The following is a 20,519-nucleotide window of genomic DNA, read 5'->3' as shown; positions in this document are numbered from 1 at the left end:
GGTGCCTCAGCCAGTGGCCAAAGGTGGGGAGGATTTGGGGTTCCAGTGAGAGGTTGCCGTTTGCTTCAGAGGGAGCGGGGAGCCCCCAGGCCATGCCCGGGGTCCCCCCAAGCCGAAGGTCCCAAAGGCCACCCTGTGGCACAGCCCAGGATGAGTATCATGGGTGTGACTAGCCCAGCCTCCTCAGGGTGCGCCCCTGGCCCACCTCTCGAGCGGACACGTGCCTGGCGGGGGCACAAGGGGCCAGCCCGGCTTCTTTGGGCAAAACGGCCACTTGATTCCTGAGGGTTTTCCACCGTTACAGGGGCCGCCCCATGTCCCCTCCAGGACAGCGATGTCTCTGGGCTGCTTCCGAGATGCCAGCGGCTCATCCACCCTCTCCTGGCGGCAGGGGGACGGGCCGTGCCTGGAGGATCACCGAAGGGTGGAGGAGCTGGACTTGAACCCAGGCCCGTCTAGTACAAAGCCTGGGTCCCTAACCGTCTGCCATGCCCAGGGGCAGCCCTTACCTTCCTGACCCCCGGGCTGTAACCTGGTGGGTACTTTTATCCCACTTGCCCAGTTAGGCTGTGAGCACGTGGACAGCCAGGAGAGAGCTTCCTAGACATTTGGAGAAGCAGAGGGACCCCGTCACCATCACTGAGGAAATGCGTGGATGGACAGGTGGACAAATGAAGGGACTTTGAGCCCTGGTCACAGTCCCTCGGGTGCTCTCCAGGTGACCAGCAGGTGCGGGAAAGCCAACACGAGCGTGTTCCTATTTTCACTAAATCAAAGAAACGCCCATAGGGAGTGGAGTGGGGCCTCGGGATGAACACCGGGATTAGGCTGGGCCTGGAGAAGAGGTGATAAAAGAGGGGAATTTGCCCAAACGCACAGGAGAGGGTCTGGCCTGCGCCTGGCGTGCACTTCTGCCTCGATAAGGAAACTGTTGTGTAAAAAGACTGATTGACCAGCATGCATTTTCTGGCCTGGGGACATTTCATCTCTCCTGTACAGGAACATAGGCAGCTGCTGTGCTCAGAGGGCCTCCCGCCCTCCAGCACCTCCCGCCCCATCAGTGAAGTTGGCAGACCCCCTCTAGCTCCAGGTGGGTGGACAGGCTCCTCTCCAGCCCACTCTGTGGAGGATGCAGGCCCAGGCGGAGGCAGCTTTGGTGCACAGGGACACAAGGCTGGATAGGAGAGGAGGCCCAGGGCCCACACGTTTCAGAGGGTGATGCTCGGCTGCGATCTCAGCCGGGTACCACGGTGCAGGCAGCAAGGATACAAAGAGCTATGGGGTCCATGCACATCTTCTGGCAGGGGCGGCCCCGGCACAGGTCACCTCTGTCTGTCCATGGCAGGGCCACGCCTGTGAAATTCCCTAAGGCTGTGGCCCCTGCCAGGGGGAGGACGGGTGAGGTGACAAGTGACCAAGTGCTGCGCAGCCCTAGAAACACCTGCATCTTCCGGGCGCACATGGGGAGAGGGTCTCTTAGTCCTTCTGGAGAGGGACTGGGGTTCTGAACTAGAAAACCATCCCAGAGCGATGGGAAAAGGCAGGGGCTGCTGAGTGGGCAGCACAGAAAGCTGCCCAGGGCTTGGGAGCTGGCATTCAGGCACCGCTGGCCTCATTTCTTCCAGGAAAAACTCCCCTGTCCATTCTCACCCAAAGGACGGGTCATCCACCAGGACTGGGCAGGGGGAGAGGGTGGGCATGGGGGGGATCTTCCGTAATTGCTTTGCATGCCCCCACGCACTCCCACCTCAACCAAGACGCAGCTGTAAGTTTATTCAAACACATGAGAACCCACGTGGGGAAAAGGCCGTCTCGGGGGGGCTGCCGGTGGTTTCCGGATCGTCCTCACTGACTCCGGCCCCCAGCTCCCTGATTTAATGCAACAGAGACCCCAGAGCCCGGCCTCCCATCTCTTCCAAGAGGGGTTTTCTCAACCAAACAGAACCGGCGTGTACACACTGCACCGACAGCAGCAGCCGAGGTCACGGCTGGAGTGGCAGAGAGAACGTATGAAATAGACGGTCCCGTTAGAAGTTCCGACCTCATAAATCCCCGCCGCGCTGCTGGCTGGCTTTAGAAGGTGAGAGAAACAACATTACAAAGCGAAATGAGGGGAGAAAAAGGAATGTAGCATGAAGGCCAAAGAGCAGGGAAGTCACAGGGGGACGGGGGAAACACAGCTCACGGAGAAATTCAGTCTAATCTTTGCTCAACCGCAAGCGGGAGGCCGGACCCCAGTGCCACCGACAGAAACGTGCCTCCCTCCCTGGAAAATTGATTTGTCAACAACCAGTGACTCGTCCAAAGGCATCCCAAGGTTGTTTAAAAAAAATAAAAAAAAAAAAGGTAACGATGAAAACCCCAGGCAACGGCTTGCACGACCGAGAAACGTTTTTTGAGCAAAGGGGATTCCAACCGTAATGAGCCTGATGGAGGGATGGTCTGGAAAGGTCGGATCTGTAACATCCAAGGGCACATGGGGCATCCCTAGCTAAGAATTTGTTTGCCAAAAAAAAAAAAAAATCAAAGTTGGTTTAAATTTCCTCCTGTGATCTAAAAACTCCCTCCCACAAACCCAAGAAATGTGAATTTCCTCATTTGGGGTTGAGTTGCCTGCCAAGTGCCAGGAAGGACCCTTGACTTGACCCCGATGTGGACGGCGGTTCCCCACTGGGACCCTCGGGCCATGTGAGTGGCACAGTGACCCAGAGGGTGGAGCCCGGGGGGCATTCCCAGCACCGTGGCTTCTCGGGCCCTGACGTGGGGTCTCTTTCTACTGCAGACTGGCTGCCCAGGTGGGAAGCCCCCTCCCCATCCAGCTTCTGTCGCCAGAAGACGGCGGCCCTCCAGCCTCCCACTCGTATGGGTGGGTCGGCTGACGCAGGTGACCCCCTTTAAGAAGCAAACCTCACCTTACCCTTCACCTCCAAAGGAGCAGGCGCTTCCAAGGAGGGGGCGGGCTGTGTGCAGGTCCCCCCCAACCCCGGCCACGTAGCGGAGTCCAGTCCCAACTGCAAACACGTGGTGCTGGTCTGCAAGTTGCTGTTGCTTTGGACCTCGGCTTCCTCTTTCCTTCTTTCCCCCCCCCCCGCCCCCCCCCCCAACCAACACTTTTGTTAGGGGAGAATATCATGTTTAGATTGCGGAATTCCATCACTTAATTGCTTCACTACTGGAAATTTCAGGAGGGTTCTCATTTTTCGCAGAAATCTCTAGGCGCAAGCACATTTCTGTAGATCTTTTGCCTAATTAACAGCAAACTCATAAAAATAAATAAATAAATAAGGCAAGCACTGACAGATTACGCAAAGAACCCTTCATTTGCTCCAAGAGGAAGCCTCGACAGTGGGAGAATTCGGTAAAACCTCCACCCGAAACGTCTCGGGAGAGGACGGAGGTGGCTGGGCCTGGGGTCCGGCCCCAGATGGGAGGGTCTGCTCTGCGCAGGCTCTGGGGCCCGGCGCTCATGGGTTCCACCCCACAGCGCAGCCGGATCAGCCCCCTCGGCTCTCTCTCAGGCCTCCTGCTTCCAAACGGACCAGCATGTCCAGATGAAAATGCAGCCTGGGGAGGAGGTCAGGCAGCGGGATGGGGGGGTGGGGAGCCAGGCCAGGCCAGCGATCGGGGCTCGAGGTGTCTCTGTTCTGAGGGTGTGCAGGGCCGGGGGCGTGGGGAGACATCTCATGGGGCGGCCTGGGCTCTGGGGGAGCCTTCCTGAGCCAGAGGGCCAGGCCTTGCAGCACTGGACGGGGGCACAGGGTGAACTTTAGCTGCAGCATCAACTCCAGGCTGAAGGGATGCTGAGCCTGGGGGGTCAGAAGCAGTGACCCCGGAGTCCAGACCAGCCGTTCTGGTGGTGAGACCCTGACATGGACCTCGCCGGGCAAGTGCCCTCTAGTGTATAAAGACCCCCGTATGCACAAGCGTTCCCTGAGCAGGCCTCCCTCAGTTTCCCCGTCTGCCTTCGCCCTGAAAAAAGGGGAGCTGAGGTGCGTGAACACCAAGGCGCTCGGGGTAGATGGCTGCCCAGCCACCCCAGGCCACCATGACCTTCAACGGTGCCTGTGGACACTTCTAAGGCCACCCTGAATCAGGCTAGAGGAAGGTGCCGGCTCCGTGCCCAGACCAGCGGGTTTGTGGTCAGGTGCAGAAAGCCTCAGAGCCCCAAGGACGCGAGAGCCCAAACGTCAGTCAAGCCACGTGTCTGGAGCGCCAACTCTCAGGGCCTGTGCCCACCTGGGGCCCCACAGGCCTGGGAGGGATCCCGACCGAGGCCTCCTACAGGCACCCTGAGAAGACCTACCGTGGACACTGCTGCAGCCCCTGCCGGGGCCCCAGGAGGCAAGTGAGCCCAGGGGCAGGATGCTGATTTCCAGGAGGGACAGGCAAACTGGTCCTTGATTCAACCACAGGCCCAGAAGGTACGGGTCACCTGTGTCCCAGAGGGAACCCTGAGCTCAGAGAGGCTGCGTGGCTCGGGTCTCAGCTTGCGGGAAGCGGGTGCGGGATTCGGGAGGGGTCTGTGTGAGCCTCAAGCCTACGCCCCCTGCCCCCTAACAGCCAGATGGTGAGCCCTGATGCACCACCCAGATGGAGAGTCAGGAAGGAAGCCGTCCAGCTCCTGCTCCGGCCGGTCCCTCCTTCCTGCACCCATCCCGGAGCGGTTTGGAGTCACACTCAGCGTGTTGGTCCTCCCAGGCCCTGCCCTGCAGCAGACCAAGCTCCTCCCTGGGCTGTGGAATGATTCCACCCAGTGAGGCAGAGACCCGCACCGCTGCGGCTTCAAACACCCTGGGGTCCTAAACCCAGCATCCCGCCGAGATGCCGGTGTGTCTTCCAGACGGCGGTGCCACCTGCCCGGGGTCCACCTGGACTTGCGTTCTAGAGTCAGGAGTGGGTCTTGGGCACCAGCCCAGAGCAGCTGGATGTGCCCATGTCCACTGACAAAGACGGGAATGATCTGGGGAGAGACGGGGCAGGAAAGGGGGCCTGGAGGTTTGGCGGAAATAAATCCGAAGCAGCCCAAAGCCCAGCCAGCCCTTGCAGCAGGTGTGCGGGTCCACCTGGTGCCTCCACCCAGGAGCCCACAGGCTTCCTGACTGCAGCTCACAACGGGCACCCAAGAGCTCCCGGCCTGAGAGGCGTTCCGTCTGCCCTCCCCACAACAGCTGCATCCACTGGGCCCCGCACGGTGACTCCCCCCGAGGGAGGCCCGCGAAAAGCCCTGTCTGGAAAGTAAGATGCTGCCCGGCCTCTCCAGACTTTGTTTTTTGAAGAGGGCAGGAGCCCCGGGTACGGGACCCGACAGACGCGGTCTGGACTCAAATTCTCCAGGGCGAGGGTAGAGCGGACGGAGCCTCCCTGGCTCAAATGTCCTGGGCCAGCGGCCTCCACTCTGGGGCCGCACCTCAAATTTCGGCGACAGAACGGCCACAGAAAGCAGTCCGCTTTATCGGCGGCTTGCGCGAGCTCTATATTGCCGTGGCCCATTGCCCCCAGCATTCCATGCCTCCCAGGGGGGGGCAGATAATCCCACAAAGGGCCTCATGCCAGAGCCCGACGTTGCAAAGTGCTTTCTCCAGCCGCTGAGTGCTTTTGACTCCATCAGCGAGGGGTTCGCAGGAATCTCCTTACTGGGCCCCAGGGTTCAGATCGAATGTCCCTTTGAAAGGGCCAGAGGGGACCCTGTGCCCCTGCTCCTGGGTCTGCGTGACACCAGATCCAGCCCGTCCTGGCTGGGCTCTTGGAGGCCACTGCTTGTCCCACCCCGGAGGGTAGGGCCCCCAACGCCCCAGGGCCTGTGGGGAGGAGGGAAAGGCCGTCCCCTGGCCCAGCAGATGCCGAGACCGTCTCTCTTGCAGGGAGCCCACAATCAGTGCTCGGACTCACCGTCCCAGCCTCCCTGTCCTCTCGCTCCGTCTACAGGACTGTGGGACCACAGAGGCCCAGTGACAGCCCCCTGGATGAGGGTCCCCTTCACCTGCCCAAGACATGTTCCTCTCTGTGTCGATGTATCAGCCTCCTACGTCGTGCAAGACTTGAAAGCAGAGCCTGGCTCATGCAGTCATGTCTGTGTGCATGGAGCACTCTGTGTATGTGTGCACAAGTGTATGTGTGCGTACATGTGTGTATGTGCGTGCACTTGTTGCATGTAAACACTGCATTGTGTGACTTGTGTGTGTGTGCCTGTATGTGTATGTGCATATGCACAGGTTGCATGTACCTGTGGGCATGTGTAAATATGTGTGCACACACATGCACTTGTGTTGCATATGTGTGCTATGTGCATGCACGATGCAAGTGTGTGTCTTATATGAGTGTGCCAGTGCACGTATGTGCATGTGTGCCTGTACACACGTGTGCGCAAGTGTGTGTGCCAGCTCATGCATCAGACCGATGACAGCAAGGCCCCAGTATCCCATGGTTCTCTGAGTGAGTCCTTGGCATGTCCCCCTGGACAGCATCAGAGCCACAGTCTCGGGGTCAGAGCATCAGCTGGATAACTAACGGCCCGGCAAGGAGAAACTCTTCCCCCCTTTCAGCTTTGGGACCCGCCACTCAGCACCACAAATCCCCTGGAACTAAACCAAGCAGGAGACCCCAAAGGACAGGGTCCGCTCTAGTGCCTGGAGGGGATGCGCCCCCCTCCCCAGGGCAGGAAGCTTGCCACGGCCCCCAGCTCTGCTTCCTCCCAGGAACTGGGTGGTGGAGCCCCCAGCCCGACAAAGACACCCACCCGGGTCACGCGGAGAGCACAGCCGACCCAGACACTCCCCAGCCCTCGGCGTGACAGTGACTGGACGCCTCCGCCAGGGCCCAGGGACCGGCACGGAGACCCGCCCAGTGTTTCACGTTCGTCTGCGCTGCACTCATCACAATTTGTCCGGACGAGCTTTTTAATCTGTAGGCCACATCCAGAGGTCCCCCGGGGAGACTGCTCAACCCCACACAGTCACACACAAATCTGCCTTCTGCCAGGTGCAAGAAAATTCCAGAAACCCAAAGTAGCTGCTAACAGTGACAGCCTGGATCCTGCAGAGAATAACAGCAAGAATAATACCATGCTCAGGCGCCCTGCAGATGTTATCCCAGCCTTCACCTCCCCTCGGGGGCCTGGTTCCCCCAGGTCACTTGCTTACGGGCAACCCTCTTCTCCGTCTCCGCCGTGGCCAATGGTGGTTCCAGATGAGGACAGGCCATTGTCCCTGTGACACAGGTCCAGCTGGCCTGGAGGTGCTCCTGGAGACTGCAGGGCCCCCCAGCCTTTCATCGTGACCCCACCCAGAGACCCCCCTGCCCACCTTCTCTCCCCACCGGTAGCCTAGGGCCCCAAGGCCAGACTTCCACCCTAGTGGCCAACGCTCAGCCCGCAGGTGGGCCCACCAAGTTCCTCTGGTTCGGTCCAAGGTCAGCTAAGGTGATGGAGCTGCACATCCCGTTGGAATTTGGGAAGTGAAGACCAAGAGTCAACCCTCTTCGGGCCCAGGGCTGGGAGCTGGTGGGATGGGGTCGCTGGTGATGTGCGCTGGGGTTTTCCCCACATCCCTGGGAGTGCCCTGGCTTCATGGCCCAGTTCTGCCTGCTGGCCAGGGGCCCTGAAGGCCTCTATCTCCGGGCCAGGCAAGGCGGGGAAGATTCGGCTTGGTTTTGCTGTCACAAATTCGGTGCGTGTCGGGGACTTCTTTAAAGAGGAAAGTCATCCTGGCCCCAGCCCTTCCCACGCACCCTGCGGCCAAGCCGTGCCCACTGCTGGCGACCACCACCCCGGGACGGGAACCAGCAGCGTGGTCACAGTTTCCCACGAGGCCCAGGTCCTGCCAAGCCCGGCGCAGGCCTCGCTGAATCGAGGCATCTCCGCACCCCCAGGCCCCGCAGGTGAGGCCAAGTATTATGCTCTGTCTGGTGGATAAAGAATCAGGGGTTCTTTGTCAGAAAACTCAAGGCTGCGTTCCTCCACGCCCGGCCCTCCCCTCACTCTGCCACGCCGAGTCTGTGGGTCAAAGGGGGGTGTCTCCCGGGGGAGGAGAAAGGCCCTGGGCTGCGGTAATGGGCTTCTCACCCTCGCCGTGGCCATCAGCCCCCCTCCCGTTTGAATGAGGGTAGTCTGTCACGATCGGGAGGCAACCTAAAACCCCGGGTAAACGGAGACCTGGGTTCCTGATCCAGGCTGCCGGCCGCAGGGACCAGTGGCTCGGCCGAGATGGGCCTGCTCCGAGCCGCCGCCGTCATTAGCAGATGCGATTCGATAACCAGCAGCAGCCCTGAGCAGCTTTATCTAACCTTCGGAAGGTAAGATTAACACCTTCGATGGAGAGAAAGTTAAGACTCGGGGCCCCTTCGCTTTGCAAGTCTGACTCCCAGCCGTGAAACGAGAGCCCCCCTTGGGCCGGCGATCTGCCCGGAGATTTCTGAGCAATCTTAATTTCCACTGTTTTTTTTTTAAGCCCTTTTGTTCGTAAGGACACTCAGCCAAACGTGAGGCCGCCGAAACTCCACCCCCCACCCCCCACCCCCCGCGGGGACACTCTCCAGCACACACACGTGCTCAGTAAAGACGCGTGGGGGAGCCGAGCATCGGGGACCCAAGCCCCCCATTTCACCCGGCTTATTGTCAGAGATGCCACGTCTCCACAGGCTCCGGGGAAACATGAAAACCTCCCATTGGCCCAGGGTTACTTGTTGCTACTCCGATTTCATTTTCACGGAAGAAGACAGGGACCCCCGTTCCCCTGGCCGGAAACCTGTGAGAAGCCCCTTGGTCAGGAAGGGCACTGGGCCGGCTCAAGGCTGCCTTGGCTCCGCTGGAGGAGCGGCCGGTGGACGCTTTAACAAGCGACATCAGCGCGGTGGACGGCATGGACTTCAGGAGGGCAGAGGACAGCACCCGGCACCCTGTCGTGGGGCTTATTCTTAAAGTCACGTCAAATCACTTCCAGGGAGAAACTGATGTGTCTCTGATAGCTTTTCCTCCTGCTAACGTGATAAATAAATAATTAGCCACATCGTCGGGCTGTTTCATTAAAGAAAAGGATGGCTGGATGGGCCGAGATAGAGAAGCCGATCAGAAAGACGGAGCCCGGCTGTAAACCCCCCCCCCACCAATGTTTTATGACACCATTTGTATTCTGTCAGTCACAAGCTTTATGTTCAGCCCAAGCTGGGAACTGAATACCCTATTCAGAGAGGTACTCACGGGCGTGTTATTGCAATTTAATATTTTCGCACACAGACACATCATTATCTCGGAACCTGACACTGGCAGCATAATTCTGTAATTTTTCAAGAGGGCCTAATTTTTCTAAATGTGAGCGTGAGGGCCCGGGATTATCTAAACAGCCCCCGCTCCCTTTTGTTTCTTCTCAGGGGTTATAAACTGCAGGAAAGTGCTCACACATCGGCCTCTCTGCACCTTTGAACTTCTCCCGTCTCTGCTCACACTACAACCAGCTTCAAACGGCTCTGGGCCGGGAGGCCCGGCTGCCGCGGCCCCCGTTCCAGACGCCGCGGGGAGCTAAGTGGCGTCGGACGACAGGGAAGTGAGGGGGTCTTTGCAGAGCACAAGTGGGCAGGGAGGTGCAGCGCAGCTGACAAAAGAGAACGGCCTGAGGGTGCGTCTCGTTCAGACAGCAGACCCAGGCTTGCCCACAAGTGCCCGCATACGTGTGCACGCACAGCACACACGTGGATGTGTCCGCACGCTCCCCAGAGACCACCGCGGCACGTTGTCCAGATGAAGGGTGTATGTCAGGGGCCGCGTCTCCCTCGAGCTGCATCAGTTCTGGCCAACAAAATGCTCCCCGGCTTTCAGGCAGTTCAAGAATGCACTGGCTTTTCCAAGAATGAGCTGAGAGTGATTTGAGAAGAAGGCCGGCTTCCCAGGAAGGCATCTTGGGACGAGCAGGTGGCAGTGAAGAGGAAGGTGGCACAGCGCGTGCCCCACGCTGGTTGCTGCAGCCCCAAGCAGCTCGATGTTTACTGAGCAATCGACATTCTCTGTGTCACAAGCTCCCTCCCGAAAGGGACCCTGGGGGCCTTCAGGCAGCCTGGCGTTCTTCTCCTCACTGACACTGCAGAAATAGTACCCAGGACCCCACCTTGATCTAACCCTGACAGCAGCAGGGCAGCGTATGGGGAGAGGGGTGACCCATAGCCACGTCTGAACTTGGGGGCTAGGAATGGCTGTCAGGTCAGCACAAGCCGGTGACGCTCATTCCAACACAGTGAGGACCTAATCCTCTCGCTTTCCTGGAACCAAGGGTGGAAGTGGCCTCCGTAGCAAAAATATAAATTCGAGGGACATGGCCTCACTCTGAACCTTCACAAGGAAGCATCATCTGAGGGCAAAACAGTGCCAGGGAGCAACAGGGGCCCCGGCTCATCCGCTCCAGGGAGGGAGGAGGGACCCCAGGGCTCTCCTGCGGTCAGCACTCGGGCTCCCCCAGTGAGCGTGATTTTCAGTCTTTGTTTCAATGTTTTAAGGACGAGGTGACCAGGCATCTCTGAAGAGGCTGTTACAGCCCATTGAGCAGATACAAATGTCTGAGCATTTTTAAGTGCCCGCCCCTTCCCCTCCGAGAAGCAGCTAGACAGAGCAGCTTAGATGGGAGACTGTTATATGAATCCATATCTCAGCATAACGTTGACTGCCAGCACCTGAACACAGATACGGGACTAAACTGTGTCCCAGGAAAGGTTCCCGGTCCTATTCAGTTCCCATCCGTCATTGCTTGACCCAGGCATTTCCCTCCTGTGCTGAAACGCTGGAGGTGCCCTGCCTGCCATTGGTACTGGAGAAGCACTGCACAAATTTCATCTGAGCCACTGAATTTAAGGGCCAGGGGGCTCACGGAAGCATCGACAGCTATGGAAACCTCCTCTCTGGCATCCCTCCCTCCCTCCCTCCCTCCCTCCCTCCCTCTCCTTCTGGCCTTTCTAACTTGAACTAGAGAAGTTGGTTGGGAGTTCTGCCACCCCACCATCAACACAGAGCCGGGGCTCGGGAGGCCCGAGAGAGCTTGGGGCCTCCAGATGTGCTGAGCTGGGGGCGGCCTGCCGGCTCGCTCCCTTTCCAAACAGTTTGAACACAGAAGCCCAGCCCCCAGGTAAGGACCTGCTGGCCGGTGAGGGCCAAGAGTCAGGTGGGCACCTGTGACTGCCCAGGGCGCGGTGACATCACCACATCGTCCTCCAGGTGGGCCGCCCCGGGCAAGCATCCCGCAGCTGCCCGGGACCCTCAGGCACGTCTCAGAGCCCGGCACACAGTAGGCCTACAGACACCGTTCAGGGATGAACGGACGGATGGAGCACAGCAGCCAAAACAAACAGAAGACCTGAGCCTGCAGGACGCGGGAGGCCTCTGGTGAGAAGAGAGCCGGCAGATGCCACCAGCTGTTGAAACCCCGGAGGCAGATGTGAGGATGGAAGAGGCTTAGTGTGGCTGAGGGGCCAGGAAGGCGGCTGGAAGGAGGGGCCGGCTGGACGTCAGGGGCCAAACAGACCCCAGCACCTGTGCTCCCCGGTGTGAAGATAAAATCACAAGCTAAGGACCATGTGTGCTTTATATCCTGGCTGAACTGGACGGCCGGAATCGAAGTATCAAAGTGGATGCTTTGCTGTGGCCCCGAATGGTCCCCACGGAGGCAGGTGGCTGTGGACCAACAAAGCATCTCCCCAACCAGGCCCAGGAGGTAAAAGTGACACTCGGTTCTGACTGTCTTTCTGCCTGGAGAGGGGTGTCCCGATTCAGCCCCACCCGGCCCGAGAACCCTTGCCTCCCAGGCAGAATCACCTCCCCGAACGCCATGGTCCCTTCCAGAACCTTCTGCGTGGTCATGCCTGCCTGCAGCCAGGGAGGAAGCACACAAGGCGCAAAATACCCACGCGTCCACACCCTGCAGCCCCTTGACCGAGTCACAACTCACTTTCACTCTCCAGAATGGCCCCCCCTTCCCCAGCTTCAAAGGCAAGGGCTGGTGGTCATGAGCCGAGGTAGGCGTGGCGGTCGGGAGGGGGACGCAGCCCAGCCCAGAATCGGAGTGGACGGAGTGTGGACTCTGGGGACTGAGAACTACATCCCGCCAAGCCCGTCCCTCGAGCCGACTCTGGGGTGAGGTCCCCCTGCAGCCTCAGGAGCGGCATCCACGGGGCCTAAGGGCAGAGCCTTGATATTTGCACCAAGCATCCAGCTCTGTTATTCTTTCTAAAGTAGGAAAGTGGACAAAGCCACTCATTTCTCAACTCGGCAGACCCTGAAAAGAAAGCAGACCTCACGCCTGACAACCACCCTGGGCTCATGGAGTCACGGTGACTCGGCCTGGTCCCCAGAGCCAGGGGTCTCAGGAGATCCAGCCTGGGCCCTGCCGGCCCTGCCCCTCCAGCCATGGCCATGAGAAACAGGAGGGGGCTTCAGACCCAAAGAGGAGGTGCCGGGGTCTCCCTCATGCTTCACCATCACCCCACATCAAAATTCATTATGGAATATAAATTTTACGTCAAAAATCAAATCTACCTAAATCCATCCAGGGGAGTCAGGAGGCTAAAGGGCAGGGTGATAGTTCTTAATGTGGCCAGAAGTGCCCAAGTATGTTTCTGGAACCTTCCTAGGAAACCCCTGCGTGAGTCCCGGGAACCCCTCTCCTCCCACTTCAGCGGGACAGCAGCCCTGGTGCCTGGCTTCAAACCGAGCTGCCTGGGGTCTTTTCTTCCTGTTAATTCCCCTTGGCATTGCCTGGGGCTGGGAGGGAGACAGGCCCCCAGAGGAAGCCCATGGCGCCAGCATAGGGACAATGACAGTGGGCACGGAGGCTGAGCCGGTGTGTCCTGCCCCTCCCCACCCCCACGCTGGGGAAGCAGAGGCTTTGGAGCACGACTCAGGTCTCCTTGAAAAGCATCTCAGAACCAGGAGGCGGCCGGTCCGAGGAGCCCTGCACTATGCCCACATCCTTCCCCACAGATGCATCTGAGCATCTCCAGCCACATACCTGCGGGAGGGAGGAGCAAGCATCCTCCATCACCGGCCTCACAACTGCAGAACAGCTCAGGCTGGGCCAGGACTTGCGTGGGTAACTCGGCTCCCAACACGCACACACTGGGGCTCACCCCCCTAACGCACCCCATGCTGGATGGGGTGCAGACCAAAGGCACACACCTTCCTGGAAATTTGTGACCTGCTGAGAAGCGGCACAAGTCTGGTGAATTTCCTAACCTAGTTCATTTTGCAGAATCCTCACGTCAGGTTCAGAAAGTGGGTGCTCGGGGTGACTGGTTGTCTTTTCGGAGATGAGCAGAGCAAGGGTTGACCACACTTCCCCAGGTCTGAGCCCGGGAACACCGTCCATGGAGTGGTTTTGCTCCCGTGCCTGTAAAGCCTGTTTGTGGGCCTCTCCTCCCACCTGGGGGGCCCGGAGGGGAAGGCTGGGTAGCTAAGGGCTCTGCAGCGTCTTGGGGTCCCCTCTGCCCCGAGGCGAATTTTAGATGAGCCTGTTGCTGCGTCAACCATTCCACCTCAAGGGCAGGGTCAGGTCAGAATGAAAAAGGGACCCGGCACTCATCAGATTTGTTTAAATATAGGCTCCACTGTCTCCTCCCTGAAAGATGCGTGTTTGGGGTTGAGAATGGCACACGCGTCAGATGGAAAATGTGCACAGGGTAATGTGGAGCCTTATTTGGAGGAGATAAAATATTCACCAGGACCCAGCCATGTTTTAAAATGATTATAAATTATTTTAACAGTGCATTTGCAAAGGGTTATAAAAACAGCCATAATATATTTTTTTCCTTAGATTCTAGAATTACCAGTGTGACAGCTAATGCAATAATGATTTGTTTCAAATGCCAGTGTTTAAGCTGTATAAAGCTGATTTTATACATTTTTCCAGTAGGCCGCATTGTAGTTAATGAAATTAAACACACCAATCGCATTTGTCCCCAGGGGACGAGGAACTGAACACACCACTGGTTTATTTTTTTATTAAAATAAATTGCAGCCGGCAAGATGGACTAATTGCATACAGAATTGAAAAAGAAACATTCCATTGATATAATTAAGCCAATTTTCATGGACAGAAATAGTTATGGTGGATATAAAATAAGCAAAGCCTTCACCAGAATCTGACTTTCTTCCTTTTTTTCCCCGCAGAATGTTAACTATTAAACAAATATGTATCTCGGGCCAGCACACTCCTATCTGCGGCCCCAGGGCATTGTTCCCCGGAGTCCAGGGAGAGGCCGCCGGCCTGGCCAGAGCGCCTTCAGACCGAGGAGGATTGGATGGTGAAAGCCGGAGAGAGGAGAGTGGTCAGGGCAGAAGAGGCCACCCCCGTTGCCCTGGGAGCTTGGGAGCACTGTCCGGCCTGGAATGGCCACCGTGGCCCTGGCCCTGGCTGGAGCTTGTGAGGTGCCCAGACTTGAGGAACAGCGGCCGATTCCGGGCTGGACCTGAAACTGCAGCCACCGGCTCCTCCGCCCTGTGGGTCAGGTCCAGGGACACAGCTCCTCCTTCCCCGATTGCCTGGGGGGAGTGGGGGAGGATTATTTCCCTCCAGATTTGCAGTGGGGTGCGGGTAGGGGTGCGAGGGGGGAGCCAGCAGGTCCTACACCTCCTGCGTTGGCTCAAGGGAAAGGCAGTAAGTGGCGTGCAGACGAGGCCAACCCCTGGTCAACACTCCAGTTCTCCTGCACCTGTCCTTGGGAGAGGACACCCAGAGCCAGGGGCTGGAGACCCTAGCAAGGCCTCTGCCCAGCCTGCGTGGGGAGAGCAGAGTGGAAGAGTCCAGTCCCGGGCGGAGAAAGAATCCAGTCTGAAGCAGGCGAGTGCACAAGGCACCCAGTTGCATTCACAAGCTGTAAGCACATGGATGTCTTACTTGCTTTGTAAGAACAGACCTGTTACAAGCTGACCGTTGGCCCTGGGAAAATGCTTAAAACCTGACACGTTAAAAAAATAAAATAAAATAAAATCCTCGGAATTAACCGCAGCCCGCAGTGCCCTGGTGCGGGGCGGGGTGCTAAATAAGAAACCCTGGAGGGCTTTAAGGAACATTCGGTTTCACCATTAACTTGCTGTGTGATCTTGCCGGGTTATTTGACCTCTCTGTGCCCTGGGTTTCTTACCCAGAAAAGTGGCGCCGGCTAGCCACGCTTGATCCTCCTCAGGGTCAGTGAACGGGGTGGGTCATGCCTCCCAAGCGGACCATGAGCACCTTTACGGGACCGTCGCCCGGAGGCTGCAGCGGCACGGAAACATGGGCAGCGGCTCAGGCTGCAGCCCGCCCGGGCCTCCCCGCAGGTGCGTGCCAGAGTGCACGGACCCCAGCGGCAAGTTCAGCGAAAGGCAGGGCTCGTTCCTGGAAAGCCGAACCCCCAACCCCGCCTCGGTTTTTCCGCACCGGCCCGGCGTAGACCCAGCCTTCCGGGCCCGCTGCCGCGTCTCTCCCGGCCCAGGTCCGCGAAGCGACTTGGAACCGCACACGGCCTGCAGCCCGCGGAGTCTGGGCGAGGGTCAGCAGTCGGGAGGGATGAGGAGCCCGCCCTCCTCGTTCCAGGAAGCCCAGGGAGGCGGGGACCCCTGGGGCCAGACTGCGGTCCTGGAGGAGGAGGTCTGCGCTGAGACCAGGGGCTCGGCGAGGCCACCGCCACCGACCCGCTGCGCGGTGTAGACGCGGGCGTTCCTTGCGCCGCGCCGTAGTTGCCGCGACTTTGTGCGCAGAAAACCTCGGGCCGCGGCGACCATCCGCTCAGCCTGGGGACCCCCGGCCCGGCCCGGCGCGTCTGGAGCCCCGGGCAGCCCGAGTCCGCGCCCGCAGCTAGGCCGGGCCGGCTCCCTCCACCTCGAGAAGTTTCTTGCCCGCGCGCGCGGGGACGGCGCCCAGGCTGTTCCTATAGTCCTCCTGCGCCGGCTACGTGAGCTGCAGCGTCCAAGACTTGTTACACGGGTTTGATTCAAAACCTGATAAATTGTATTTAACGCTATTTGAAATTTTTAAACGAAATTATTCACAAGATTTTTAATCCTGGACAATTTTTGTTGAAACTCTAATTATAGGTCACCTTAATTACCAGCCCAGCCCCCAAGGATCCTTAATTGCCTCCTAATTGAATAAAACAGGGGGCTAATCGCGCCCACGGCGGCCCAGCGAGCTGGCGCGCCTCCCCCAGGGGCTGGTTGATGGGACCCCCGGGCCAGCCTCTCCGCCCGCACCAGGCCTCTCAACAGAAGCGGGGGACTGGGCCCCATGCCCTGAGCTCTGCCCAGAAGGGAGACGCCTGGTGCGTAGGGTGCCGCGGGTGGGGAGGGTGGAGGAGGACCGGCCCGCACCTGCACCACACCAGCAGCCAACGGGAGCAGCCGGGCGGCCCTGAGCGGCGCAGGGTGACTGGGGACCCCAGGGCAGAGCGGGTGCCCTTCCCCCAGGGAGCCCGTCGGGAGGTCACTCCATGAACAGGGATCCCCCCTCCAGCGGGGCCTCGGCACCCTGGCACGCCCGCGGGGCCCCTGGCAAGCCAGAGCCTTTGGACCATCCGCGCACCGCCGCGGGGCACCTGGCCTTGGCCGCCAGCCCTGCACCCCGCCCCTCCACCGCAGCCTCCGCGTTTTCGCCCGAAGCGGGGTAAGCCGCCAGACTCCCGCTGGACATTTCCTGGCGCTGCTGCCCTACCAGGCGTCCAGATGGGAGGCTGCTGTCCGGCTCCTGGGAGAGGACGAGTGGAAGAGGCAGGCCTCCGCCCTCCCCCACCCCCGAGGGTGGGAGAAGGCTGGGCCCAGCAGAGCTGCAGCCTGGCCTGTTTCTGCTGGGGAGAAGGAACAGGCTGGCAGCTCAGCCTACAGCCAGGCTCCCCCCACCCTGTCACACACATCAGTCTCCAAGGAGGCGCACAGAGCCTTCATCCAGCAGAGGCAGTGCCCTCACCCACACCCCAGGGGCTAGGTGGCAGTCAGCAGCTGTCTGGAGGAGACTCTTCCCAGGCCTGAAATACGCAGGGTCTCGAACTCTGGGGTCTGTCACCTCCACGGGGATCAGGCCTCACGGGCACTTCCATGAGGGCCCTGGCTGGATGCTGTTTCGGGGGCACATCCTTCCTCCCACAGGGTCCCTTCCTGCCCACCTGGCTCCCAACAGCGGCAGAAACACGAAGCTTTTGTGTGGCATTTCATTTTTAAGTGTCGGGCAGGGACGGCCCCATTTCCCCACCGGCCAGCAAAGCCTAGCCGTGTGTGCGGGGACCCTGGCCCCGACCTGTCCTCACCCTGCTCAGGCTTCTCAGGCTTCCCAGGCTCAGCTTGAGACGGAGGGTTTCCCAGCAGCTGATCTGTAGCCCTGGCCTGAGTGCCCCAGTGTCCTCTGACCTTACAAGCTCAACTCAGAGCCCCCAGTGTGGGCCCCAAAGTTGCTACCAACTCAGCCAGCACGCAGACCCAGCGAGAGAGACTCCCTGGAGTGGGGTCCTGGGGAAACACAAAATTAGAGCCCCAGATGCACCCTCTAGGGCAGCCCTCCAAGCTCTGAATGGGGGGTGTGTGTCACACCCGACCCCCGACCTGGCTGTCCTTCCATGCCTGGCACGTGGCTGCAGGCACAACCAAGCCCTGCACCCTGGCCTTGGAACCATGACCTCTTTCCCTGCTCCCAGCCCCCTGACCCTGGCTGGGATGTGGCTTGGAGGGAAGGTTCTGTTGGTGGCACTGGGTCTGCCCCACTGCCTCGGATTCAGGTAATGGAGTCAGGTCCCTCGGGACGCCCACATCTGCTTAAAATATTGTCCAAAGAAATGAAATTTCTCAGTGGATCCAGTGATCTGTGTCGGGCAGGCAGCGAGGTCCCGTGCCTGCCTGGGCCACCTTCTTGGGGAGGGCTGGGGGCAGCTATCCTGGCTGTGGAGCGCAGGCAGGAGGGGCTCCCACAGCTCGCTCCAGTGTGGCTCCAGCTGGGTCTGGGCCTGACAGTCCTGCTCCGCGCCGGCTTTTTCTCAATAAGGACTCCCAGGAACAGAAACCCTGTGCTCTGCCCTACCCTTGGGTCCAGTTCTCCCGCCTCTGAGCTGGGCTGCAGGTCGCTGCCAGGCACCCATTCTAAGGCCCTAGGCAGAGCCGGGCCTGGAACCTTCCCCACCTGGCTGGCGTGGAGTACACAGAGAGCTGAGGGCCAGACGGGCAGCCTGCGGGCGTGGGACGCTCGCAAGTTTCCGTGGCCGCGCCGAGCGCCCTGAGCCGGCCTCTCGCTTGCAGCGAAGGCCCGGCGAGAATTCGGCCGCTTTCCACTTTCTCGCTCCAGCTTCGGGCCCTTCCTCGGGAGAGCCTGACCCGGGCAGCCTGCCGCCGGGGAGCCGAGTCACTGAGGAGATCCGCGGTGCACAAACAGACCCCGACACGCACACGAACACGCATACTCCGCGCGCCCGCCGGCGGGCAAGATAGCACGCGCACAAGCCACCGAACGCGGGGCCTTGTTCGCACCAAGAGGGGCCAGAGGTCACGGGAGGCTGGCGAGGCCGAAGCCACGATCCCTGGGCAGAGGAGACCGGCTGGAAATGGGCGCTTCAACGAGGGGCCCCGAGCGGCTGCGGGCGGAGTCCAGGGTCGTCCTGCGGAAGCTGGGAGCTGCTTTTCCCCCGCGGGCCCGACGCGAGGCCTACGACTCGGGGGGAGGGGGCGGTGCGGCTGAGCCGGCCGAGCACCGAACCGAGAGGGTAGGACTTCTTCGGAAAAGTGCCGCGAGTTTCGCGCCCCCCGGGCTCACGCTTGGGGGCTCGGCCCTGCGTGCTGCGAGGCCCGGACGGGCAGGGTCGGGCCCAGGAGGACCGGACCGGTCGGCCTGGTGGTCCGGCAGGGATTCCCCAGGGGAGCAGGCCGGGCGCCCCTTCTGCGGGTGGGCGGGCGGTCGCGGAGGAGGGGGCGGCGAGAGCTGGAGGAGCCGAGAATGCTCGGGACGGCGCTCGCCGCTTCGCTGCAGCCGGGCCGCGGCCGGGCTTCGGGAGCCGCGCTCGCCGGGCCGCGGCGCTGCCGCCCCCACCTGCCCGCCTCTCGGGCCGCAGCCCCGGGCCCGCGGGCCTGGCACCGGATGGCGGCGGCGGCCGGGGCGCGGAGGGTGCGCGGGCGGCCCCAGGCGCGGCGGCGGGCTGTGGGGCGGGCGGCGAGCGCACCAGGCCGGCGGCGAGGACCGGGCTGGCGGCGGGCTGGGCGCGCGGAGCCCTGGGCTCGGCCCGAGACGGAGCGAAAGAGAAAGTAAGACCGGGGACCGGGCAGTCTCGCCGGGGGCAGCTCTGTCCCCGCCGGGCCTCGGGGCTGTGCCAGGCGAGAGGGCGCGGGAGGGTCCGAGCGGGGCCGAGGTCGGCGGCGGCGGCGGGGAGGAAGGCGGCCCAGTGGGAACTCTCCTGCCGGGAGCACCGGCGCCGGGGCGGCCGCGCGGGCTGCCGGAGTCGCGCAGGAGCGCCCGCCGCCGCGCGGGGCACCAGTTGGGAATAAACTTCACGACCATAGTTCCAAGCCCAGGAAAACGCCTCCATTTTGCTCCCCCAGTGGCTGTGGCTGTCCTGCCGTCGCCACCCCTGCCCTTGCACCCGAGGAACCGGGTGGGCGCCGGCCCGCGCCCCCTCCTCCGCCCCCTCCCCGGCTCGGGGTCTCCCTCCTCTGCGCCCGGCTGGCGGACGCCAAAGGCGGTGCTCTAGCGCCCACTATTTCAAAAGCCCGGAATATGATTTGACCAGGACTGAGAGCCACTCGGAGAGAGAGGGAGAGAGCGAGCGAGGAGGAAAAAGTTGCTCTCCCCTTTCGTCAACTTTTCGCTAACTTTCGCTTTTCGCTCCCCTCCACCCCCAGCCCTCCCCCTCCGCCCCCCTCCCCGGCCCCCACCGCGCGCCTCGGGTTCCCGGGCCCGAGCGCTTGACACTGGGTGGGGGGGAGGGGGTTCGGCGAGGAGGGGGCCGGCGCCTTCGGGGAGCGCGCGGCCCGGGCGCCCCGAGCCTCCGCGCCGAGCCCGGCCGCCCCGGAGCGCGGGAGGCGGAGCAGCCCCCGGGCCGCGCGGCCGATCCGGGGGCCGAGAGCCTGAGGCGCGCCGGCCGCGCCCCGACGCGCACCCCTGGCCCGGGCGCCCCGGCCCCGCGGCCCGGGCCCGGCGGCGCGGCGCGGCCGAGCGCGGGAGACTTACTTTTGGCTAGCTTCCTCGCCCTCGCCTTGGATCGCATGGTGTCGGCTCGCGGAATCTCTCTCCTCCTCCTTGAGTCCAGAAGCAGCTACACACTATCTTCATCTCCCCAGCATTGTCAGTTTGGACACCTTCGCACATGCGCACAGAGCACTCAATCTGACACCCCTCGCCGGGGCCAAAAAAACTTTGCAATGTATTCATCATCCTCATCGTCGCGCCGCCGCCGCCGCCGCCTCCTCGGCGCGGGATTGGGGGGCTCTCCTCGGCCTTCCTGGTCTTCACCTCACTTATCTCTCTCCCCCCCCGCCCCCTCCCTCCCCCTTCCTCCCCCCTCCCTCCCCCCTTCCCTTTCAGCGCAGCTCGGAACTGGCCCTTTAA

The 20,519-nt window shown here is 61.0% G+C and overlaps 1 protein-coding gene across 3 annotated transcripts in view; it reads right to left on the bottom strand.

The window, feature by feature from the left end:
* Nucleotides 1-20,178, bottom strand: part of PRDM16 (PR/SET domain 16) — a gene marked incomplete at both ends in the record, with an annotated part of 321,800 nt that extends 301,622 nt beyond the window's left edge. For all 3 annotated transcript variants that reach the window (XM_079696337.1, XM_079696339.1, XM_079696338.1), the window contains one exon: nucleotides 20,142-20,178. In XM_079696337.1, the coding sequence (XP_079552463.1) occupies nucleotides 20,142-20,178 (37 nt within the window). The remainder of the gene's footprint in view (nucleotides 1-20,141) is intronic.
* Between the last annotated feature and the right edge of the window lie 341 nt (nucleotides 20,179-20,519).

This window comes from Hyperoodon ampullatus (assembly GCF_949752795.1).
Source record: "Hyperoodon ampullatus genome assembly, chromosome: 2".
In the NCBI taxonomy this organism is placed as follows: domain Eukaryota; kingdom Metazoa; phylum Chordata; class Mammalia; order Artiodactyla; family Ziphiidae; genus Hyperoodon; species Hyperoodon ampullatus.
This window is presented reverse-complemented; position numbering and strand designations above follow the sequence as displayed.